Source organism: Grosmannia clavigera, assembly GCF_000143105.1.
Source record: "Grosmannia clavigera kw1407 unplaced genomic scaffold GCSC_105, whole genome shotgun sequence".
Taxonomy (NCBI): Eukaryota; Fungi; Ascomycota; class Sordariomycetes; order Ophiostomatales; family Ophiostomataceae; genus Leptographium; species Leptographium clavigerum.
In genome coordinates, this window is record NW_014040839.1 from 1 (window position 1) to 24,363 (window position 24,363).

General features: G+C 43.2%; 5 protein-coding genes across 5 annotated transcripts; 2 read left to right on the plus strand and 3 right to left on the minus strand.

Moving 5' to 3' along the window:
- Positions 1 to 11,460: 11,460 nt before the first annotated feature.
- On the minus strand, positions 11,461 to 12,399 carry CMQ_7033 (ff domain containing protein; the record flags this gene model as incomplete). Its single annotated transcript, XM_014320718.1, has 1 exon — positions 11,461 to 12,399. The coding sequence occupies one exon, from the start codon at positions 12,397 to 12,399 to the stop codon at positions 11,461 to 11,463; it is 939 nt and encodes a 312-aa protein (XP_014176193.1).
- Positions 12,400 to 13,495: 1,096 nt separating this feature from the next.
- CMQ_7034 (FAD dependent oxidoreductase) lies at positions 13,496 to 13,803 on the plus strand (the record flags this gene model as incomplete). Its single annotated transcript, XM_014320719.1, has 2 exons — positions 13,496 to 13,541; positions 13,595 to 13,803. 2 exons carry the CDS (start codon positions 13,496 to 13,498, stop codon positions 13,801 to 13,803), a joined length of 255 nt encoding a protein of 84 aa, XP_014176194.1.
- Positions 13,804 to 16,604: 2,801 nt separating this feature from the next.
- Positions 16,605 to 20,349, minus strand: CMQ_7030 (salicylate hydroxylase; the record flags this gene model as incomplete). The annotated part of the gene is made up of 8 exons (XM_014320715.1): positions 16,605 to 17,102; positions 17,165 to 17,591; positions 18,030 to 18,500; positions 18,563 to 18,737; positions 18,822 to 19,539; positions 19,595 to 19,809; positions 19,886 to 20,208; positions 20,309 to 20,349. The coding sequence occupies 8 exons, from the start codon at positions 20,347 to 20,349 to the stop codon at positions 16,605 to 16,607; spliced, it is 2,868 nt and encodes a 955-aa protein (XP_014176190.1).
- Positions 20,350 to 21,236: 887 nt separating this feature from the next.
- Positions 21,237 to 22,297, plus strand: CMQ_7032 (lipase, gdsl; the record flags this gene model as incomplete). The annotated part of the gene is made up of 2 exons (XM_014320717.1): positions 21,237 to 21,513; positions 21,561 to 22,297. The coding sequence occupies 2 exons, from the start codon at positions 21,237 to 21,239 to the stop codon at positions 22,295 to 22,297; spliced, it is 1,014 nt and encodes a 337-aa protein (XP_014176192.1).
- A 289-nt stretch (positions 22,298 to 22,586) lies between these two features.
- On the minus strand, positions 22,587 to 22,826 carry CMQ_7031 (uncharacterized protein; the record flags this gene model as incomplete). Its single annotated transcript, XM_014320716.1, has 1 exon — positions 22,587 to 22,826. One exon carries the CDS (start codon positions 22,824 to 22,826, stop codon positions 22,587 to 22,589), a length of 240 nt encoding a protein of 79 aa, XP_014176191.1.
- Between the last annotated feature and the right edge of the window lie 1,537 nt (positions 22,827 to 24,363).

A 24,363-nucleotide genomic window follows, 5' to 3' on the forward strand; every position in this document is an offset into this window, starting at 1 on the left:
CGTCAATGCTAAGGGAGGCATTTATAAAAGCACCTTTACTACGCCATTTTAACCTAGAACGAGCAATACGCGTAAAGACTAATGCCTTAAAGGTAGCTATTAGCAAGATTATCTTTTAATAAGATAAAGAGAGAGCCTAGCACTTAATTGCCTTCTAGTTAAGAAAACTATAAAGACTAAAGCTAAATTATAGCACCCTAGATTAAAAGCTACTAGCAATTATAAACTTCTTTAAGTAATAGCAACACTACCTTAATAGCAGTAAAAAGACAATTAAAGTCTTATTAGACTATAACAACTTACGCACCTTTATAACCTAGCTAAGGTATAACAGACGTAAGGCTTACTAGGCTATATACCTATCCCTTTTTAACTTTATAATTAAGCATAGACTAAGCGTAACAAACCTAGCCAATGCGCCGTTAAGACGGCTAGATTACTTTAATAAACCTAGACAAGTTAAAATAACTATCACTAGGGTATAAAAGGAAGACGCACAGTTAGCAGGCACTGCAGCTATAGCGTAAGAGACGCGCAAGATGCGCGCACTTATTATAAAAGACAATAGCGCTAAGCTAGTTACTAACGTAGCTTATATAAATAAGACGTATAAAATGCGCGCACTTGCAAAAGGACCTAGCAAGGAAGAGGAGCTAAGCGCTACCTCTAGGATCTTAGTAGCCTTAGATCTTACGCAGCAAGCTACTATAGCGTAAAACAGCGCACCGCCTAAGCAGGTAAAGCGTAGTAAACTAAGAAGGCTAGATAACTATAAGAGACCTTAAAAAGACCTTAAAGATATTACCGCTATAGCGCTAATTAAGGGTTTAACGCCCCTAACAGGCGTAAATAAGAACTTAGTATACTCTAGCTTACTATAGCAACTAGCTGTTATTGCTACCCTATATCTACACCTTTAAGAAAACAAAGTCCCTAAAGCTATTCGCAGAGTAATAGCAGGAATCTAGGACGTAAACCTAAAGGTATAAGTTATTAAGGCGTGCGTAGAGCGTACTATAAGCGCAAAAGGTGCGACGAAGCCATAGAGCCTTGCACTAGACGGTATATTACTATAGAAAAACCGCCTGCATATAGGCGGCGCGTACGTCCTTTATTAAAAGCTGCTATAGCTTTATTACAATAACTAGATCTTTAGGCACTTTGCAGTTGCTAGAACCTTAGAACTACTTTGTTGCCACTTTTACTAAAAAGAAATAAAGAAAGACGTAAAGGCTTATATTGCTTTATGCCTAGTTTACTAAAAATAAACGATTAAACAGTATGCGCAATATAGTAAGCTAAACCTGCTACCGCTACTACAGAGTCCTTAGCAAAAAATCTTTATAGACTTAATTACTAAGCTACTAGTAGCCAAAGCAAGCATAGGCGGCAAAGTAAATGCAATTCTAGTAATTGTTAACTGCTTTATAAAAATAAACCTTTTCTTTGCTATATAGACTACCTTAACAGCCAAAGGCCTTACACACCTTATACACTAATATATAGAACTAGTATATAGTGTAACACTAAAGAGTATAGTCTCTAACTAAAGAAGCATATTTACTAGCAAATTCTAAAGTAAATATTATTATTAGACTAGAATTTATAGGCGGCTATTAACTGCATTTTACCCCTAGATAGACAAGTAAATAAAAAGATCTAACTAGACATTAAAGCAATACTTACGCTGCTTTATAATAAAGAAGCAATTAAATTAGCTTTCTTTATTATCTTTAGCGCAATACGCTTATAACAACGCTATTAACGCAACAACTAAAATTAACCTATTTAAAGCGCTATATAGTTAGAAACTAAACTTGCAAACTTGCTCTAAGGGCGGCGCAACCGCAAGAGGGGAGTAAGATACGCGCAATATAGTCTTAGTAGTGCATAACTGCTTAGAAAAATTAGAAGCTATACAAAAAAGGTTAGTGGCAAACTAAAAGTATATAATAAAGCGCTAGAAGCGTTACTATAATGCGCGCTACTAGCCTATAAGCTTTATAGTAAAAGAGCTAGTAAGCCTTTCTATAAAAAACCTTTACTTAAAAAACAAAAAGTTAGCATTAAAACATATTAAGCTTTTTAGAATCTTTAAGACTATAGGTAGACAAGCATATTAACTAGTACTATTAAAATAATATAGCTAACTATATAACGTTTTCTTAGTCTTACTATTAAAGCACTAAGAGAGTAAAGTAAGCGTAAAATAAGCGCCTTTAACAATGCTAGCGTTAAAAGACCTAGACAATAAATAAAAAGTAAAAGTAGTCTTAAATAAGAGACGCAAAGCTAGCTAGACTAAATACCTAATATATTAAATAAGCTAGCTAACTAAATACAACTAGTAGGTGCTAAAAGAAGATATAAAAAATGCGCACGCAGCAATTAAGCAGTATGCGTATAGCAAGCGCGTAAAGATAAAAATATATAAGCAAAAGCTTAAATTAATTTAACTAGCTAAAAAGCCTTATAGAAAACTACGCAAAACTATCTAAAAAGCTCTTAAAGCAACGCTATGCTAGCCGCTACCTTAGTATAAGCCTTGTCTATAATATACGCCCTTGCTACCGCCTTAAGAAAGGCATTAAAGGCTGTAGTAAAGGCGGCATAACTAGTGTTACTAGGCATTAAGCGCGGTAGCTAAGAGAGCTGCTAAAGAGTTAAAGCAGCAAGCCTAGGCAGCAAAGATAAAAAGGGCATATATAGTAATAGCAAGTGCATTTAAGCTAATAAAGCCCGCTAAGCCTCTACTTAACAGGCTACCTCTTAAGCCTCTTCTTAAGCCTTAATACCCTAATAAAAATTAAGCTTTGCCTATATAACGTTAGCGGCTAACAACACTCTTTACAACGTAAGCTGCTACTGCTTATCCACTTATAACAAAGTAGCGACGAAAGCACCTATAGCATACGCAAGTGCTGCGCGCACTACAGGCAAACCCTAGCTGTAGAGCTTCTTATTAAAGCTGCGCAGCACTATCTTAAAGTTAGCCTAGTTGCTAACCATTAGCGGGAAAACCTGCATTCTATTAGCCACTAGAGCAGCCTATAGCCACTAAAAAGAACTTACCCTGCAACACTTATGCTTGCTAGCACAGCAGCCGTCGCAGCGCCTAGCGCTAGCGACGCTATAAATACACAGCACAGCCGCGAACCTAGGCAACTTTACAGAGAGAGTTGTTAGAAAGCAGTATAGGCACTGCACGCACAACAAGCTGTCTAAGGCGACCTAGGGGTAAGCTAGTAGCGCAGCCGCCACTAACCTTAAGAGCGCCAGACTAGCAAGGGCAGCTCTCGCACCTTAACAGGCTACTAGAGGCCTAACTAAGGGCACGGCGCGCGCCGTAGTCCGCGCCGAACGACGAACTGTGCTAGCGTGAGCCCCGCGCGCACGTTGCGCGCGGCCGGAACTAGCACCTTAGCTAGAGGGCAAAGAGTGTTAGAGAGCAGGGGCTAGGGTTGCAGCGGGTACTAGAGCGCTAAAGGCGCTTACCGCGGGCATAGGAACGTTAGAATTAAGAGTAGCTATGTTGTTACTAGAAGACGAATTTGTTGTTTCTAGAAGAAGTAACCGGATGCTAGACCCTACGATAATCTAATTTAACTACAAGACTAACCTTTTAAATAAAAAGAACTAAAGACGCTTTAAGTTGCCTTTAATAGCAATCTTAGCAAGCATAAAGAGGCTACTGCAAACGGACAAGCACCACTACTACTAGGAACAAAGGTTGCAAGCCTTTTGTTAAAACTTGCCTTAAGAGAGTTAGGCATAGAAGGAGAGCAATTATAACGCCGCCTTAGAGAGGGGACCGACGTAGGCTACGCGCAAGCTGTACGTAGTATGCGCACAGCGTATTAGATGCACATTGTAAACTAGAAGCAGTGCTAGTAGCGCAGGCTGTGTAGCGCAGTCTGCGCATAGGCTATAGTATATGCTAGCGCATAGGCTAAGTAGAAACGGGGTTGCGCCTATCCTGCGCACTTAGTGCGCTAGAGGTGCGCTTATAATAAAGAGCGCTTTTTGCACTCTTTTAGAGTATAAAAGGCAAGAATTAGCTATTAAATATACGGCTACTTTTTTTTATTAAGAAGATACCTTCTTACTTGCTTAACTTACCTAGCTTACTTAAGTATACCTTTAACACTTAAATTAATTTAACCGGCTAAAAAGCTTTATAAAAGACTATATAAAACTATTTAAGAAGCTTTTAAAGCAACGCTACGCTAGCTACTACCCTAGTATAAGCCTTATTTATAATATACGCTTTTACTACTACCTTAAAAAAAGCATTAAAGGCTATAGTAAAGGCGGCATAACTAGTGTTACTAAGCATTAGGCATAGTAGCTAAAAAAGCTACTAATAGGTTAAAGTAGTAAGCTTAGACAGCAAAGATAAAGAGAGCGTATATAGCAATAGTAACTGCATTTAGGCTAATAAAGCCTGCTAAGCCTTTACCTAGCAAGCTACCTCTTAAGCCTTTTTCTAAGCTTTAATGCCCTAGTAAAGATTAAGCTCTGCCTGCATAACGTTAGCGGCTAACAACACCTTTAGCAACATAGGCCGCTACTACTTATCTACTTATAATAAAGTAGCAACAAAAGCACGTATAGTACGCGCAAGTGCTGCGCGCACTATAGGCAAACCTTAGCTATAAAGCTTCTTATTAAGGCTGTGCAGCACTATCTTAAAGTTAGCCTAGTTGCTAACTATTAGCAGGAAAACTTGCATCTTATTAGCTACTAAAGCAGCCTATAGCTACTAAAGAGGACTTACCTTGCAATACTCGTGCTTGTTAGCATAGCAGCCGTTGTAGCGCCTAGCGCTAGCAACGCTATAAATACACAGCACAGCTGCAAACCTAGGCAACTCTATAAGGAAAGTTGTTAGAAAGCAGTGTAGGCACTGCACGCACAATAAGCTATCTAAGGCGACCTAGGAGTAAGCTAGTAGCGCAGCTGCTACTAACCCTAAGAGCGCTAGACTAGCAAGGGCAGCTCTTACACCTTAACAAGCTACTAGAGGCCTAACTAAGGGCACGGCGCGCGCCATAGTCTGCGCTAAACAACAAACTATGCTAGCGTAAGCCTTGCGCGCACGTTGTGCGCGGCTAGAACCAGCACCTTAGCTAGAGGGCAGAGGGTGTTAGGAAGCAAAGGCTGGGGCTATAGCGGGTACTAGAGCGCTAGAGGCGCTTACTATAGGCATAGGAACGTTAGAATTAAGAGCAGCTATATTGCTGCTAAAAGACGAATTTGTTGTTTTTAAAAGAAGTAACCGAATGCTAAACCTTATAATAATTTAATTTAACTATAAGACTAACCTTTTAAATAAAGAGAACTAAAGGCGCCTTAAGTTGCCTTTAATAGCGATCTTAGCAAGTATAAAGGGGCCGCTATAAACGGATAAGCACTACTACTACTAGGAATAAAGGTTGCAAGCCTTTTGTTAAGACCTGCCTTAAAAGAGTTAGGCATAGAAGGGGAGCAATTATAACGCTGCCTTAGAAAGAAGACTAACGCAGGCTACGCGCAAGCTGTACACAGTATACGCACAGCGTATTAGATGTACATTGTAAACTAGAAGCAGTGCTAATGGCGTAGGCTGCGTAGCGCAGTCTACGTATAGGCTATAGCACGTGCTAGCGCATAGGCTAAGTAGAAACGGGGTCGCACTTGTCCTGCGCACTTAGTACGCTAGAGGTGCGCTTACGATAAAGAGCGCCTCCTGCACTCTCTTAGAGTGTAGAAGGCAAGAATTAGCTATTAAATATACGGCTGCTTTCTTTTGTTAAGAAGATACCTTCTTGCCTACTTAACTTACCTAGCCTACCTAAGTATACCTTTAATAATAGCAAACAACTTCTTACTTTTATATAAGTGTTAGCTTATTTGCTTAAAGGTCTTAAAAACTATAATAGTAAATAACTAGGCCTATTAAATAGTGTTAATAACAACGCCTAAAAACCTTAGTCCTTTATAACTTAAGATAATATTTTTATAGTTAGCGCCTACTTAGTAAACAGCTATAAAGACTTATATTAACGCGTAAAAGACTTTATTTTTTATTAATATAATAGTTAGCTTATATAAGCTATAAGCTTATCTTATTAATAAAGACTAGGTTTAAGTTTAAGTGCTACTAAAGTAGCTTTAAACTAAGCTATTAAATAACCTTTAGGTTAACTATATTTAAGTTAGCATAAGAATTTAGGTTTATAATAACAATAGCTTAGCGATTGCTAAGCGTTTATGCCTTAGCTAGAGTATAGTAGTAAAGAATTATATTCTTAGTTAGCTATACTAGTAGGGTTAATAAAGAATAAGGCTTCTTTATTAACCTTGCTAGTTTTCTTAATTAAAGTAAGTTACCTTTTAGTTATTAAGCTTTTAAAGACTATCTTCTAGTTTTACTTAAAGCTTTTTAACCTATATATAGGTTTTAAGCTTAAAGCAGTCTTAAGAGGTATACTTACTCTTACTATAATTCTAGCACTTTAATATAATATTAATATTATTTAAACTACTAAGGTTAGTAGGTTAAAAAGTAAACTAACCTTAGCTAGCAACTAGTTATAGGCTTAAGTTACTCTTTATAAAACTATAGTTTCTTATCTTATTATTATTATAGCGCTATTTCTTTATTAGCCTACTAGCTAGCACACTATTAACTATAACCGACTACTTTTAGTTATTTATCTTTTCTTTTGTTTTTAGCCTTAAGACTAATACTCTTTATAAGCATTAGTAATCTTTATTACTATACTAAAAAAACTTACTAATACTTTTATTTTAATACTACTTTACTAAGTAGTTATTAAGCCTTTACTAATACCTTTAAGCAATCTTACTTATCTAGTTAAAGGTGTTATTAATCTTTTATTATAAGTAGTCTTATTTCTACTAGTATGCTATTAATAACTTACTACTTTACTAAAGCGTCTAGCTTTTTTTATAAATATAGTATATTTAGAATTAAAGGTTTAAGTATTCTTAATAAATAAACATAATAAAGTGCGTCTATATAAGGTATATAACTAAGGGTTTACTAGCGCAAAGTTAGTTATAATACTTTTACTAATTAGCTACTAGTATAGTAGTTAGCTAACTACTTACTTAAATAATCTTTATATCTTTTAACGCGTTACTATATACATTAGTATTATAAGCGTTCTTTATTATTACTAACTACTCTTTTATCTTTATAGCAAAGGCAATAATTTCTAGCCTCTTAATACTATATTATAGTAGCTTATTATTTATAGTAGCAACTACTAGGCAGTAGCCCTATAACCCTTATAGCTATAATGTTAGTTAATGCCTCTAGCGTCTATATAATATAAGTGTATTTATTGCTTTACAGCTACTTTTTAGCCGGCAAGGTGTTATTAAGCAGCACGTATACTAGTTTTATTTCTAACTTAACAAACAAGGTTAGAGTGCTTGCAAATGCTGCGCGCAAAGTGTGGCTGCCGTGCATTAGCGTAAAGGGTAGCATTAGCACGTCCTCGGCTTCTAACAGTTTACGTGCTAATCGCAGAGTGGCCGCCCTATAATCGGACATTGCTCCTTATAGAATAGAAGTTAAAGAATGTAAGGGTTAGTGTGCAATGCGTAGTTACAAAGGCTTAACTGGTTTGTACTATTGTATTAAAACTTTAACTTAACAAACTATAGGAGACTAGTAGGCAAAGGCCTGCCAGCTAATTTATACGTGGCTAAAAGATGCGGTATAGCGCAACCCTAGTAGGGCGTGGCATAACTAAGTGACTGTGCTAGTCCTGTGCAACGTGTTAAGATAGTTCGTTAAGTCTGTCGCTTAGTAAGCGACTAGTTGCCGAACCGGTGCGTAGGGACGCGTGTGTGGAATACCCTTACATCTTTTAAGATTGTATTAGCAGCGTTAACTATATATAGTCTTTGAAAATAAGCAAATTTAAGGTATTTAAAAGCTTAATATATATACAAATTGCCTTCTCTTTAGCTAGTAAAAGTTTTATATACGTTATAAGCTTACCTTTTATAAGGCTAACACCTTTTAAGCAACGCGCTAAAGTAAATCGGCTAATATTAAAATGCTTCGCAACGGCAGTAATTTTCGCTGTAGGATTCAAAAGGCAGCAATTCACTGCGTCTAACAATCTGCTCTCTAAATCAGGGCCCGATCCAGACATTTTTTCGTTGTTTTTCGACGCGACAAAGTTAGAGGGTGGTTTTCGTGGTAATACTGAGCTTTTGGCTGGTAAGTGCATTTGGCTGGTCAGCACCTATTTTAATAATAGGTGCACTTTTTAAGTGGGTCATGAATTATAGTGGGGCGTGGCACGATTAGTGAATCCCAGAATTTGACAGGCGATTATGTTAGTCACAAGCCACATGTATGTAAGATAGCAGGGCAATCTTCGCAAAACCTAAGAACCACTATAGCGTCACCAAAAATGTCGTCCTTCGCTGCTTTTCGTCGAGATAATGCCCCTTATAGCTCTTCTCCCTCGAATGATGTGCCCGCCGATGAGGGCAGTAGGCCCATCGTTGATGCCTCGACTTCGGAACAACTAAGTCCCTCCGCAGTCAAAGGACCAGCACACATAGGGCGGCAGGTTCCGTCCATATTAGACGAATCGAAAGTCCAACTTACCGAACATGGCAGGCCCTCGACAAGCAAACTGGCTGAGCTGCCCGAAGGCCTCCCAATTACCGCAACGCCGAAGGCCAACAGTCGGGGCATTGATGAAGGACCGTTTCCTTTGCCCGTAGAACCAGTCTATAATCTTCCCTCGCAAATCAAGCATCAGGAGCTGAAGTCGGAACACCCCGGAAAAACAAAAAACGGCGATCTGGTCACACACGGTAATGAGGGCATGAAGAGCGACCAGAGCCAACCCTTTGCAGACGTTCCATATCATAGCGTACGACAATATGGGCCAGCCACGGGTTCCCAAAGAAATATCTCGACACCTCCGACAAGTCGCGAAATATCTTCGAATCACAGCCAAACTTTGAAGGCTACAGCCCAGCGGAATTCTTACAACCCTTTGCCTCGACCCCCGCCTCTGTTACTAGATACCGTGGGACCTGTCCCCCCTTCGCCGTCTACGGGAGTCAACATACAGACGCAACATAATGCAGCGGCGTCTACGTACACTGAACCACGCTTACCATCCCCCATACCGCCCTCGATTCCCCTCCCGCCAATGTCTTTACCGACTGTGCTTCAACTAGAGTTAGCTGGACATCGACCCAACTCGTTGTATATCCATCATTCCTACTCGTCCGAAATTCCTTATGAATCCAGCGCTGTGAAATTTGAGAGACTAAAGAACTTTCTGCTCCTGCCTACATATCTTGAGAGGACCATAAATTTTGGCGCTCTTGCATGTTTGGATGCTTGGCTGTGGACGCTGACGATTCTACCATTAAGATTTCTCATTGCTTTGGGGGTGCTTGCGAGGTGGTGGGCCTATCTTATTGGTAAAGAGACGCGATGGGTCATCACATTTGTATGGGGAGGCCTTGGTCGGATGTGGCAGAGAGGCCGTAGTGGACAGCCACCTCGAAGGCCGACAACTGTGGAAGATGATGACTGCATTTCTGGTAAGGTTCCGTTAAAACTAGAGGCGACAACAACCTCCTGAGCTGCGGCATGCTGATGGTATCGCGTGATCTTTAGCTCGAAAACGAAACCAAGACCGCCAGCCGGATGTGACTTACAAGAAAGAGGACGCACCTGGCAATTTGCAATCGTCCGGATTGAGATGGGGACATCGCAGGACCAAATCGGTCCCATCCAATCTTACGTCATTTCACAAAGCAGATCTTCTCCAGGGCGCTGTGATCATCTTCAGCTGTATGGCTCTTATGAATCTCGATGCAAGTCGTATGTACCACTTCATTCGTGCGCAATCGGCAGTGAAGCTGTACGTCATTTACAACTTGATTGAGGTCGGTGATCGTCTTCTCTCAGCTCTGGGCCAAGACGTCTTCGAATGTTTGTTCAGCTCTGAAACATTGTCTCGTAATGCCTCCGGTCGCTCCAAGATTGGGCTACCGCTTGGCATGTTTTTGTTGTCGTTAGTGTATAACATCGCACATTCCATCGTTCTATTCTACCAGGTCATTACGCTCAATGTCGCTGTTAACTCTTATTCGAATGCGCTTCTGTCGCTGCTGATGTCAAACCAGTTTGTTGAAGTCAAGAGCAGTGTCTTCAAACGAACTGAAAAAGAAAACACTTTTCAGCTTGCTTGTGCGGACATCGTGGAACGGTTTCAACTATGGTTGGTTCTTTTTATTATTGCTTTACGTAACATCGTCGAGATTGGCGGCCTTTCTGTTCCTGGAGTGGGAGCTGAGTTCGACGATGTTACAACAAAGGTGCCACTCCACAACACATCAATATTACCGGCTAGCTTTACTATACTCCCATCCTGGATTGTATCTGGGGAGGTGCTATCCCCATTTCTAATTGTCATTGGGAGCGAGATGGTTGTCGACTGGATCAAGCACGCCTATATCAACAAGTTCAACAACATCAAGCCGAATTTTTATGGCCGGATCCTCGACATTCTTTGTAAGGACTATTACACGAATGTGAGCTCATCATTGACAGTCGACACGCCCGATTCTGTTCGAGGGAAAGCTAACAGTTACATGCCGTGGGTGCAGGCTTTCATTACACCCGCCTTAACACGCCGTATCGGTTTACCACTCATTCCATTGTGTACGCTCTTTATCCGGTCCTCTATCCAGACATACAACATGTTTCTCGCCACACATCTCCCATCACCTCTTCCACCCACAACACATACAGTGTTGAGCGTAGAATCAGCAACTTCATCAAGTCCGGCCATGATCGCATCTCTAGAGCGTTTAGACTCGGTAATTCGGAACGCTCTCGGTCGAGCTGTGTATGGTAATTCAGACATAGCCGGAAACGTCCCCACAATCTTACCGGGTCGGGGATGGTCAAGCGACGATATCATCGCAGCAGTGATGATGATTGTCGTGTTTTTTATCACATTTCTCATTCTTCTCATTGCAAAGCTGTTGTTAGGCATGGCACTTTTGCGATACTCCCACGGCCGGTATGTTTGCATGAAACATAGAGAACAGGCTGAAGCCGCTGGAATTTCAGAGATAGAATCGTTCGACTCCTCGGGTAAAAGAACAGGTGGCTATGGCAAAGTTGAAGTAGGGGAAGACAGAAGACGGTGGCTATTTCAGGACGACCTAACAGGTCTGAGGAAGTTACGAGACAGAGAGCGGAGAGATATTGTGAAGGGGAAGAAAGACACTGATATGAACACTATCACCCGTTATGAGATGATTGCTAAACGAATTTGGTAGTCACTTCTGTCAGATACATTGAGTGCAAACAACTACAGTGGGAACGAAACACTGGGTGACACTATCAAAATCATATATCGCTTGTTTGTTCCCGTATGAGCGAACCATTTGCAATCAAGAAGCATTTCCTCGAATTGATTGAAAATATGCCTTGATCAAGGGTTCTCTGACCTTTGCGTCAAGACAGATGTAACGGATATCCGTTGCTATTTGCCGTGGCAAGATATTTTCCTCCACACCCTCCACAGGTATGGTCTTGAGAAGCTTGGTGAAATCCAATTTCAGAGTCGCCGGCGGGAGTTTCAGGCGATTGACGTAGTCGCGGTACCATTTCTCTTTTTCCTTGTCCGATAGCGACAAATCCCGTATTTCTGCTTCTTTTCTGTATTTTCTTCTGAACTCTGGCCAGAATAGCCTTGGAGTTGCACACCTTTGCAGGAATGACAAATATGAAAGTAACGGGTCTGCCTTCTCCTCCTTGGCCTTTTGCTCTTTCAATCCCCTGATCTTCGTTCTTGACCAATCCTCCCACACCGTTTTTCGAGCTTTCATCGTTTCCAAAATAGTATAACGTGGGTCGTCAAAGAGCTTGCCTTCCTCGATTATCTTCTCCCAGGAGCTATATGGGTTGATGCCGAAATCGTCCAGTAATGACTTAAACACTGTTGGGGCGTCCTCGTGTTCCAGCTCAGTGATATTCCCCGCAGTCCCCCAGAGACTACCCATGCCAGACTCGTCCAAACCTTCAGCTGCAGCCTGGAGTTGAAAAGCGATATCATCTTCGTCGAATTCTTCTATCCTTTGTCGCTTCAAAGGGTTCTGGTAAACACCACGCTCATCACCGTCCCAGTCATCTGCCACTTCAACTTCTTCGTATTCTGAATCGCTATCGTCCAAGCTGGCGACAAGCTGACCCTGCATCGAAGACTCGCCAACGAGACCATAATTTCTGTCCGAATCACCAGTTGTAGAAATGGGGAGTCTGCCTCTCTGGCCCGTATGCTGGCATTCGTCGACGTTAAGATCGCTAGGCTCCGTATCATCTTCGGCCATTCTACATATTTGAGCTCTGTCCAAGTCCAAGATGGCGGTCTTTAATTTGTCCGGTATTCGCCAATAGCTCGTATTCTTTGTGGGGTTGAAAACAAATCGACGGCCAAGTTTTGTAGAAACGAGAATCCAAGGCTTATGCCCGGGTATTGCTACTTTTGCAACCGGCTTGTCAGTCGGTTGGTGTGACGTCTTATGCTGAGGACGAGACAGCCCAGCAGCAGCTGGAAGTGAGCCTCCCCCTCCGCGCGTTATAACCTTGGAATCTCGAGACACGAGGGCATTTTCCACCTTGGGGTTAGACAATTGAATATAAGGGGTTGGATTTTGCGAGTGTTGTTGCGATTTGGTATAAGCTGGGGCCTTGATAGTTGGGTTTGTCGGACGTCTGTACGTGGACTCCTTCGTTTCAGTGTTGTGAAAGTAGGTATGTCCAGTTGGTGCAGAGTGTTCTGTCCACCCTGGAGGCAGAGGTGGAAGGGCTGAACGTGAGTTAATATCGGCCATCGTTTTCTATCCAAGACGCTGTAAATCTACAGAATTCATCTCACCTACAGTACGATCGGGACGGAGAAGTTGACGGAGAAGTTGTCGAAAACTGGAGTCCCGGAGTATAATTAATCCATAAACCGAGCCACGTGATACCACGTTGTCGGGACTGTGCTATTAATAGTACTCCGTACGAAGTAAGACACGTACTCGTGCCACGCCCCTTAAAAGGATACACGAAAACGCGCACCACTACTCCTTTCTACTCCGTAGCTTAACACATTTATCCAAGGCTTTTGCCGTAATGTTAAGACGGATTGCCAACCGGTCTAGCTATGTAGCTTGCAGCGGATGCCGAAGGTAGGGACAACATTTGTCCTGTGAGTGGCGGCTTTCTATAATCTGATTGGCGCGGATTATGGTGGAAATACTTAATTCCTGTGTGGAAATACGTAGACAGTGGGGTAGTAATACCGTAGTGAGCTAAGTATAAAAAGTCTTCCAAGATATATCGATTGCATGCGTTGCTCTTACAATGGGCAGAATATAACAAAGTGCGTCTATTGAATAAATTTTACGAGGAAGGTGGGACAGGTGCCCTTTTAACAAAATGGATTCGGCACCGACAGACATACGGATTGCCATTGTAGGCGCTGGTATGTAAAAACTCTGAATTTTGAAGTAAGATCAACTTAACTAACTGCAACAGGAATGGGAGGATTAAGCACAGCTCTGGCATTGGCTAAGAAGGGACTGAAGAATATTGATGTTTTTGAAGCAGCTCCTGATCTTGGATTCGTTGGTGCTGGAATTCAGCTAGCACCCAATCTAGTTCGAATTTTGTCACGGCTTGGCTGCTGGGATCCTATCGAGGCTGCGGCAACAGAAGTGAAAGAAACCAGTATAAGAGGCACGTAGAAGTGCGACTTTGCCTTCAATTCTCGTTTGATTTACTGAATCATTGGCTAACACAATTGATTAGATGGCGCCACGGACCAGGAGCTTACTTACATTCAAATGCCCGATATCCGCACTATGTACGGATTTCCTCATTGCACTGGACATCGCGCATCATTGGCTGGCAGTCTATATGAGGCGTGCAAGAGAGAGCCGGTCATCAATTTCCACTTCGCCTACTCTTTCAAGAATATCGAGAGGTATTCGCCGACTGTCAAGTTTACGATTGTCTCCCGTGAGGGACGCTCTTCCACCATCGAGTGTGATGTCCTCTTAGCAGCAGATGGCATTAAATCACCAATACGCACTCAAATAATGACATGGATGGGCCATGAGGTCAGTGTGGAGGACACCGGTCAAGCAGCTTACCGAATCATGATTCCACGAGATGAGATGACATCAGATCCCGAAATGATGGAACTTATTGACAGTGATCGAATAACCCGCTGGATAGGGGAAAAGAGGCACTGGATTGCCTATCCCGTAGCTGAAAAAAGCATATACAACATGTCGTCAACGCAGCCGGATCTTCATTTTGCTGCAGAACCGACTGCTACCTACACGACAAAGGGTTCTAAACAGGCTATGATCGATACTTTCGACGACTTCTGTCCACTAGTCCATCGTCTCATGGATATGGTACCTGATGGCGAGGTATGTGAATGGAAACTTCGCTCTCATAAACCACTACCCACATGGGTGTGTGAGACGATTGCTCTTGTCGGAGACGCCTGCCATCCAACACTTCCCCATTTAAACCAGGGTGCAGCTATGGCCGTTGAAGATGCAGCAGTTCTCGCAGAAGTCCTTTCACGAGCACCTGATAAGAACCCTGCTACGATTCACCGTTGCCTTAGAATCTACGAGTTTTTGCGCAAAAAGAAAACAACGACTTTGGTAGACCTTGCCGCACTGTCTGGACGCACATTGCACTTGGGTGTAAGCAAGGAAAAAGAAGAACGCGATAAGTTGTTTGCAGAGTCCAAAGAGACAGGAAGGGATGTGCCGGATAAATGGGCTTCTCCGGATGTGCAGAAAATGATTTACTCACATGATTGTATGCAACTCGCAAGAGAAATGTTTCAGGGACTGTACGAATGCTTACCATGATTATTATGGTATTGAAGATTAGGTAACGCCAATAATTGAATCAATTCATAATACGCCTCCAAATTCGTCTAGATAGAATACACCGCTCACTTATATCTGCCTTCAATTTGGTGTTGCAACTCGTAGCCTGAATGTGTTTCCTTTGTCAATACTGGCTAACCTTCACACAAGTATAACCTGTCACATACTAGTGTCTACAAAGCATTCCCATAGATCCGCCCTCTTTGAAAGTCAGACTTAGTATGCAGTGATCTAGATAGTCCACAAAGGAGCTCAAAGCACAAGTCGGCTTCGCTCAAATCTCGAAAATATTTAAGCTGTCAGAAGACTAGGGCATGATCAGCTCTTTGACTGAACATTTTAACCGTTACCATAGGAAAATCGACAGATACTGATAATCCGTATTTATTTTACAAGTATTATGGCTATGCTATGAAAGCCTTTCAGCCTTACAAGTCTGTTCTTATAAGAGGTACTAATAAGTAAAGAATGTACTCAAGTAGCCTTCCATATCAGAACGCAACATTTAACGCTTTTTTTATATGTCTATACTATATGGAGTACTAAAGCAAACTAGAGGTATACCGAAAACATTACCTTGCGGTTTATTCTGTACTTACTGAAGAATCGTACTCCGTACTTTGAAGCTATTTGTTTCTTGATTGCAGCCTAATCCAGCAAGTTTCGACTTGTTTATCCATACTAGACTGAATGGGGTTCACTTGCACTGATTCGCAGCTTCAGTAAGGCGTGCGTTGTATCCTACGTGTTTGAAATGCTAATTAAAATACTTAAAAGTAGTACATACTCGTCTTAAGGTGGATACCCGGTGATTCTTTTAAGAAAGTAATTCGACATGCACAGCTACCGGTTTCTGCTAGATTACCTCCTTAATCATTCATTTACAACTAAGATAATCGCGAGAGTAAACCGTTCTATACAATAGTAGTATGCAAGCAGATATATTTATAAAAAGAAGTCTATTGCTTGCCGATCGTGATGCCATTTGGCAGTTCTAACCCGATGGGCAGACCGTTTATAAAACTGTTCGTAAAGAAACTGCCACGTGTTTTCGCAAGCGTTTCTTCGATATCCATGTACATGTTATACCTACAAAGTGCTTCTTGTCAATATGTCGAACTTCACACGAAACATGGGGACGACTTACGAATTCATCTCCTCAATTGTCAACTTGCTCCGCTCATCCTCGACTTTGTAAGTTTCGATGTCTTTATTATTTGAGAAACCTGGATAATTGCATTAGCTGAGAAGTTGGAGCTCCAAAGACACTGTCGAAAACCAACCTATTCTTTCGTTGATATTATAAGCTGCCCGCGCAGCAGCCGATTGCACTCGTGTAGCACGAGGCAGGCGTATAGACGTGTAAACAGAGAGGCTCTCGTCGATGTTACCCCGGAAGTGTTGTTTACCAAAGATGATTCCCAGAGCCGCTGCATCCTCAATAGCCATGCATGCACCCTGACTTTGATGTGGCATCATCTGATGCGCCAGTCAATCGTGTGCTAGTTGAGAAAATAATATTTAACAGAGGCTTTGCTTACCGGGTGGCCAGCATCGCCAAGTAGACAAACAGATTTCTTATGCATATATGGATAAGGTTGGCTGCCGTGTTAGCTTTGACTTGATGTGATTTAGTACGCCACAAGGCCGCGCATTACGTACTGAACCCAGAGGCGCCACGGCCGAATCTCCTTGCCAATAGTGAGGTGTGCCTTCACTTGGCTGTCAAGTTCAGGATAAGGTGCAAGGAGCTCCTCAAGAGGGAGGTCAGATCCACCCCAAGAGTGGGTGGTGTAATCACCCACGGCACGGGGGAAGAAGCAGTAATAGGAAAGAAGCTTGCCACCGTTGCAAGGTGAAAGAACAATCTTATCCCATTTCCCATCTTGGCCACCCCAATACTCAAGGGCCGAGTCTTGAGAGTAGTCAAAAAGGCCTAGTCGAACTGCGTCCTCGGTGGTGACATTAGCATGCAGACAGCTTTGATCAGACGGCTTCCGTTCAGGGTGAACGCCGATAAGGCTACGAACGACGGAGCCAATGCCATCAGCACCAACTATAACGTCATGTGTGGCCGTCACGCCATTATCGAATATGATGGTTCCAGTGGCCAAGTCAATGTCTTTGCACTGTAGCACTGTTAGTTTGATTACTCACGCTGAAAATGCTGATAGGATAAGGCATGGCGCACCGCATGGTTTAGCAAGAGCTCGATTGGTTTGCCCTTACCCTCCTGTTGAAGCGCAGTGTCTTTGAGCATTGTGTGCATATGGACACGGTGAAACATGTTGTAAACGTAACCCCACCGCTCCTTGTAGTCAGCTAGGTCGTAGACACTAACAGGTTCCCCAGTATACCAGTCGCGGTTGATGAGCTTTTTCAGTACAACCGGGTCGCCCTTGGCGACATCGACGTCCCACTCGTGTAGCCATCGAGTTCCATTAGCAGCACATGAAATGGAAGCGCCCGCCTCCCCTGCGAAGTCGTTGCGCTCATATACAACCACCTCATGGCCAGAGCGTCTCAATGCCACAGCAGCACACAAACCTCCTATGCCACCACCAATAACGCCAATTTGGAGCGGCCTCCAGACGCCCTTATCAATGGAACTCATCATCCTAACCGTTTTTGTACTTCAAGGCACAAAGGGCTTTGAAGAGAAAGGTAATTGGGTAGAGAAAACTTGGGGGGCTTGGTTGTCATTTGAACTTGAGGGGTCACAAAGAAAACGGGATAATATTCGAGACGTGGACGTCACTCTTTATATCGGAGCGAAAAATGGGAGCTATCCAGAGTGACACTAGAAATGGTATGACCCCTGTCTTAGAATATTAGCTAGGTGCAGTACCCGACACGCGGATATTGCACCCGCGATTTGGTCGGACAACGCACTCTCGATTACGTATGCAGCATTTCCAGAAAATCCCGTTATCAGTTTCTGTTCAGGTGCAGAGGCCATTACCACGCCCAAAAATCCATCAAATAGGACCGGGAAAAATTCACCGATTCTGCTTTACTGCCGGTAATACTCCGTAGGTAGAAGAAAATCGTCCCACTGTGATAGATCAAGGTGGTCCCAATTGAACATAATCTCTTCAGTTGGCTCCACGACTGTCCAGGGGCCAATGTTGGGCCCCGCATTCGGAGCCGGGGAGGTTGATTGCGATAACTGCACGTCAGGGTTCAATGATGCCGGCGAAACACCATAATCTGTTGCAACCGTTTTAGTAAGTACGGTACCCACCGAACCGGGCTTGTCCTGTGATGGGAAAAGGTCAGGACCTGTTGCATATATTTTGCTAACAAATCGGCTGCGGCCCGTTTGCGCTTGATGCCGACGCTGCTTTGTGATGGCTAATTGAAGAAGTCGCAGGATTTCGACATAGTGGCTGGCCTGAGGGCTTTGTACGGCAAGAAACTCAAGGTTGCGCCGGGCACCGGCAAAGGCAGTCTCAACTTCATAATCAATTCGCAGTTTGGAAAAGCTCTGTAGACCAAGAGTAAGTCCAGCAACAAAAACAAGAGCTCTGTACAACGTCAGGCTGACGAAAGTTTGGAGAAAACATCATAAGTCAAATAAGGTCCTTACTTTAATATGCACATGTTTCCCAGTAGACTTCCGGCATCCTGGGCGTCGACACAAGTTTGGACCAGGTAGGTTGATGCCTCAACACAAGCCCGGGCCATTTGTGTCCAGGCATCGCGGATGCCATCCAACTGGACGACGAGAGTGAGAATAAGAATTGGCCGTGTAACAAGCGTCACTGCGAAGTAGTAGAAACAGGAGGCATGGATTTTGCCAATGCTTTTGCTACTGGAGTTTGATGTTTTGCAGGTACTGCAGGTACCCTTGTCATCATTGGCACTGTTGTCTGGAAAATTAACGCCGTAGTCATGTTTCCAGGTCTCAATGGTGTCAAGGTACTGTTCAATGAACGCACCGGGAATTGTGTTGCGTCCGTAAAGATTGTCGACAATTTCGCTAATGATGCTGAGGATTTTGTACGAGGCCATCAGCACGCCCATCCCCGTGTCGGTGCCATCCATGTCTGTGGTCAATTGTTCGAGACTTTTATCCAAATCGGCCCGTAGCACAGCCGTAGCTGCGGGGCGTCCTAGGATGGCGCTGACCGTCATGTCTAGATTGCACAGACTGATCCAGATGCGAAGACGCAGGAGAAAACGGGGCAGCTTCATATCAGTATACGAGTCACGACTGTGCAGACCGAGGACAACAGCAGCGCGTACTGCGATGCCAATATACATAAAAGCAGCATTGCGCCGACAGCTCCCCAGCATGTAAAAGGCCATTAGGAGAAACGCACGGATCATGTCGACATTGGGATCCTCGAGCGTCTCTGACATAGCTAGATGCTGTGCGCGACGAAAAAACGGTCGTGCCACATTGATATCGCTCTCAGGAGAGGAGCATTGCGCCCCAATGGCTATGATTAGGTCGACCGTTGCTCGTTTGTATGAATTACGATACCGTGCGTCCGTAGCGTGAGACCCGACCAAGAGGCCCTCGATTTCGGACGGTGCGAAGAGGCCCATGAGCCCATCGAGCTATGTGTTATGTCAGCAGCCGAGGACTAAAGCGTTGTCCTGAAATTTTCCCTACCGATGCATTAAAAGTGTTTGCGTATGAAAGCTTCTGGTCTACGTCTAATGAGACATCAAGTGCCGAGATCGACGGTTCAGCCGTTACAGGCGATGTTGTCTCTAACATGGTCTGTACTTTCCCGTTATGGGAGAACTCAGATGGGCCGATGTGTTCGGACACAATCTCACGGGCTAGTTGTAGAAACGACAATGATGCCGCTTGGCCGATGTAAACTAGGCGTGTAAGCAGGTAGGTCAGGCCCAAAATGTAATATACGGATGGCACGTAATCGGCCGAGATATACTTTACCCTGTTCACCACGCAGGTCAAAAAGAAACCTCGAACGGGTCAGAGTCTCGGGGTCAGAAGACGAGTACGAGAACAGCTTCGTACGTGGTGTTGCGCTATCCACGGTGATGTGCTTTTCCGCTTTATCCGGAGGTATGGCAAAATCAGTCGAAAATGTCGCTGTGACGGGCGTAGAGGTCGACAGTTTGCTGCAGTGAATGTCCAACCGCTTGGCATTACAGCCAAGATCCTGCAACGAGTGCGTCGAGCCCGCTGACTCCGGCGTCAGAGCCGGAGAGCCATGAGTCACTTTGGGGGCCAGAAATATGCTGCTGGAGCGCGTGCTTTTGAAAACAGGCACATCTTTAGTCGAGGCCAAAGACACCGCCGAGCCAAAAGGAAGAAGGGAGACAGGGCCCGAGATAGAGCAGGACGCAGCCATACCACGACGCTGGCAGTGTACGCAGGGCATAGTCGAACTGCATTTTTTCTTGGTAGTCCGACAATAGCTGCATGCGACGGCGGCGCGGCGGCGCTCGCGGTCAGACACTCTCGGGCGACCCATGCAACCAAAATCCGCAGCCTGTTGTATAAGACAAGAGTTATAAACGTTCAGATGCTGCAGATGCATTGACACGAGTTGGCGAGTGGCGACGACAGCATTATTCCGCTCATTAACTCCAGCCATTAAAATCTGCGCTATCGGCAAGTCAAACCTATGTGAAATTTTGGCCCGTGCACCTAGCAAAACTCCTTTAGGCAATACGGAGTAGGATAACCAAATTTACCCCTTTACTCCACTAAGGCGAGACAAAGGCAAGCCGACATTATTCCGTCGTCTGCATATGCATCTATGTACAAAATAGAAATAAAAAAGATCTCTGAAACAAAAACAAGTCGTCGTACATCTCAGATCGGTCTCTTACACATTCAAACTAAAGGTGTAAGAAACACGCTTCATATTTTATCACAGAGATACTTTGTACGTCACGTCGTAATAAAACCGAAGAAATGAAACATGCTCGCCGACTAGATACTGGCCCCATATGTCTAGCCATGTTGGGCTTGCACGCCATTCGGCCGTTAAGGACCGTGCTGCGCCTCGTATCTTACATCTTTTTAGGCTTATAGGCTGTGCTTTCTGCTGCTCCTGCTCACTGTTTCTGTACGAGTATTTCGAACAAGGTCAAAACAAAACGCCCCCTTGTTACACCCCCCTTGATCTACGGAGTACATAGGTTGCTTTCCATTGTATCCCTTTGAGATGATCTAACCGCTTGCCAATTAGTGTTCCAGACAAGGTGCTCCAGTCTAGACACAGCTCCGATACGTTGTTTTATATAAACCACCGATCTTTAAACAATTTTTTGGCATGCCAGAACGATGCACACGGTCGCAACAGGAGCCTCTCCTAGAGAGCGCAAATGCTACGGAGATGGATATAGATATCGAGACTCTCCGCTCCTGGAGGCACGTCTCCTCTAATCTGCATGGGCACACCGCTTCAGCAAGAGCGAACAGCGAGTCAAGCATCAGCGAAAAACAGCAAATTGGCGGCCGGACTGTGTCATTGCTTCATCCTCGCACCTGGACGCGGAAGAGCATATTTATCGCTGCGGTCGTATTGGCTCTTATCTGCATTGTACCAGGTAGGATATGGTTGTCCCTTTTCTTATTTGTCTCGCTAACTCTATAGCTATTGCTGTTCCTATGGCCCTATACATTAATGCGAGTACTGCTACGCCGAGTGCTCCGCTAGCTAACGGCACCGCGCTACGTGTAATGCCGTTGGGTGCGTCTATCACATTTGGCTACCTGTCAAGCGACGGCAATGGTTACCGCCAGACACTGCGCAGGGCGCTAACCCACCGGGGTAACGCCATTAACATGGTTGGCAGCCGCCAAAACGGTACCATGGACGACAATGATGTCGAGGGATGGCCCGGTCTGCGCATTGAGCAAGTCCACGCCAAAGCCGACCTATCCGTGCCGACCCTAAAGCCTAATGTTGTTCTTGTCAATGTTGGCACTAACGACTGCTTGCAAAACTTTAACATTTCTAGTGCTGGAGACCGCATGAACGCCCTTATTACCGATGTGCTGGCCATGTCACCGCGGGCGGCCTTTGTCCTCAGCACTCTCATTATCAACGCCGACGTCGACGTTGATGCGCGTGCACAAACCGTCAACGCTGCCTTTCGAACCCTAGTAACCAGTCTTCAGTCTGTCGGTGTTCCCATTGTACTGGCCGAGATGCGCGGAGACAATGGTCTACAGCTTAACGAGATGGCTGATCAGACACACCCTAATGACGAGGGCTACTCTAAGATGAGCACTATCTTCGTCGCAGCTATAGAAGATCTTAGCAATCGGGGCTCTATCCAGACGTCGGAGGACAATGGGTTGCCAGATGCTGGAGTTGCCGCACAGTAGACTGCTTAGGAGAGACTACGTCTTGTGCTTTTTCTTGGTGTTGTCAGCATGCAAGGCGTTAAAAAAGCATGGGTACTTGTTTGCAAACTCTAATGCATTACAGAGTAAGCTCTTTTTACTTTAAAAAAATACTATGTAATAATAACGTTACGATCACAGAAGTTCATCCAAATGGGGAGTAGTAATATGTTTAAGTATATTTAAGTACGAAGTAATTGTACTCTATATAAAATCAACCAAAGGAAAGAACTACGCGGTTAGACGCGCACTCTATTCTTTAGACACTATCCTACTCGTACTTCCGTAAAGTCTCCATGCTAGCCTCCATGTCGCGAAAACTAACCGCCTTATGTTCTGGGCTACGCAACCTAAAGTCGACCTTAAACGGCTTGAGCACTGCAATCAAGCCCTCGTTATAGGCCTCTAGATTGGGAGCTACTAAGGCGCCCGTCACAGGATCGATAAGCAGCGTAGTATCATAGGCCCAAAGAAGTTTGGCGATGATGCGAAACTGTGTGCGCTCTGCCATGTGTATGCCGGTACAGATTCGGCGACCGGCACCGTAGCCGTAGTAGTCGCGGTTATTTACAGGTTATAGATACTATATCTAAAATAAACTAAATAAAGTAAGCTTTACTCTTTTTTACCTTAAATTTTAAGATAATTATAATAGTTATACTAGTAGCGTTAAAAAGATAAACTATATAAATAACGTTTACTAAGCGTTACTATACTAAGGTTAATAAGTATTTAGCTATATAAAATATAAAAGATATTAAAAAAAAAACATAAAAATAGCTAATAGTTAAACTTAATTTAAGATATATTTAAAAATAGATTACTCTGTTTTTTAAATATATACTGCAAGCAAAGGTAGGGTAAGGCCTTAGCTTAAACTAACAACAACACATACACCTATTAACGTATATAACTATGCACAAAAAGAGGTGCTATAAAGCACCTCCCTTCGTTAAGAGGTAGGGGCAGCTAATAGCTAGTTTAAAAGAGAGAGGGAGGAAAGCAATGCAGGCTTACCTTATAATCCTAAAAGAGATAATAAGATAAGCTTTCTTAGTAAAGTCTTAGGTATAGTCTATGCTTTATAAGTATACTATGCGTATATCTTTATAACTAATTAATTCTATATATGCGTGCGTACCTCTTTCTTTCTTTTAAAGAGGGAAGAAGAGAAGGTTTTTATATATATAAAGTATATAAGTAATAATAGAAGGTATAAATTGTTTTATATTTAATTAGTTAGGCAAAGTAAAGTTAGTTATATAACAATATAGCATTTATAAAGGGCCTTAACTTATTATTCTATACAGCTAGAATAGGCGTTCTTAAGGGTACACTTCTCTTATTACTTAGTAGCTGCCTATATTAACAACGTAATTATCTATTTAAATAGCTTTAAAGAGAATGTAAGGGTATTCTACGCACTTGCCCTACACACCGGTTCGGCAACCTACTACTTACTAAGCGCTAGACTTAACGAACTATCTTAACACATAAACAGGGCAGAGCACAGCCACTTTGCTATGCTATACCTACTTAGGGTTACGCTATTACGCACCTTTTATTTACGTATAAATTAAACAGCAGGCTTTTGCCTACTAGTCTTTTATAGTTTATTAAGTTAAAGTTTTAATATAATAGTATAGATACGTTTTAAGCCTTTATAACTATATATTATATATAAACTTTTATATTCTTTAACTTTTATTTTATATAGAGTAATGTTTAATTATAAGGCGGCTATATTATAAAAGGTATATAAACTTTTAATAGTAAAAAACTTACTAATACTACTTTTTACGCTAATATATAGTAGCTATACCTTATTGTTAAAGGTGTACTTAGGTAGGCCAGGTAAGTCAGGCAGGCAAGGAGGTATCTTCTTAACAGGAGGAAGCAGCCGTATATTCAATAGCTAATTCTTGCCTCCTACACTCTAAGGGAGTGCGGGAGGCGCTCTTTATCGTAGGCGCACCTCTGGCGCACCAAGTGCGCAGGGCAGGCGCGACCCCGTTTCTACTTGGCCCGTGCGCTAGCACGTGCTGTGG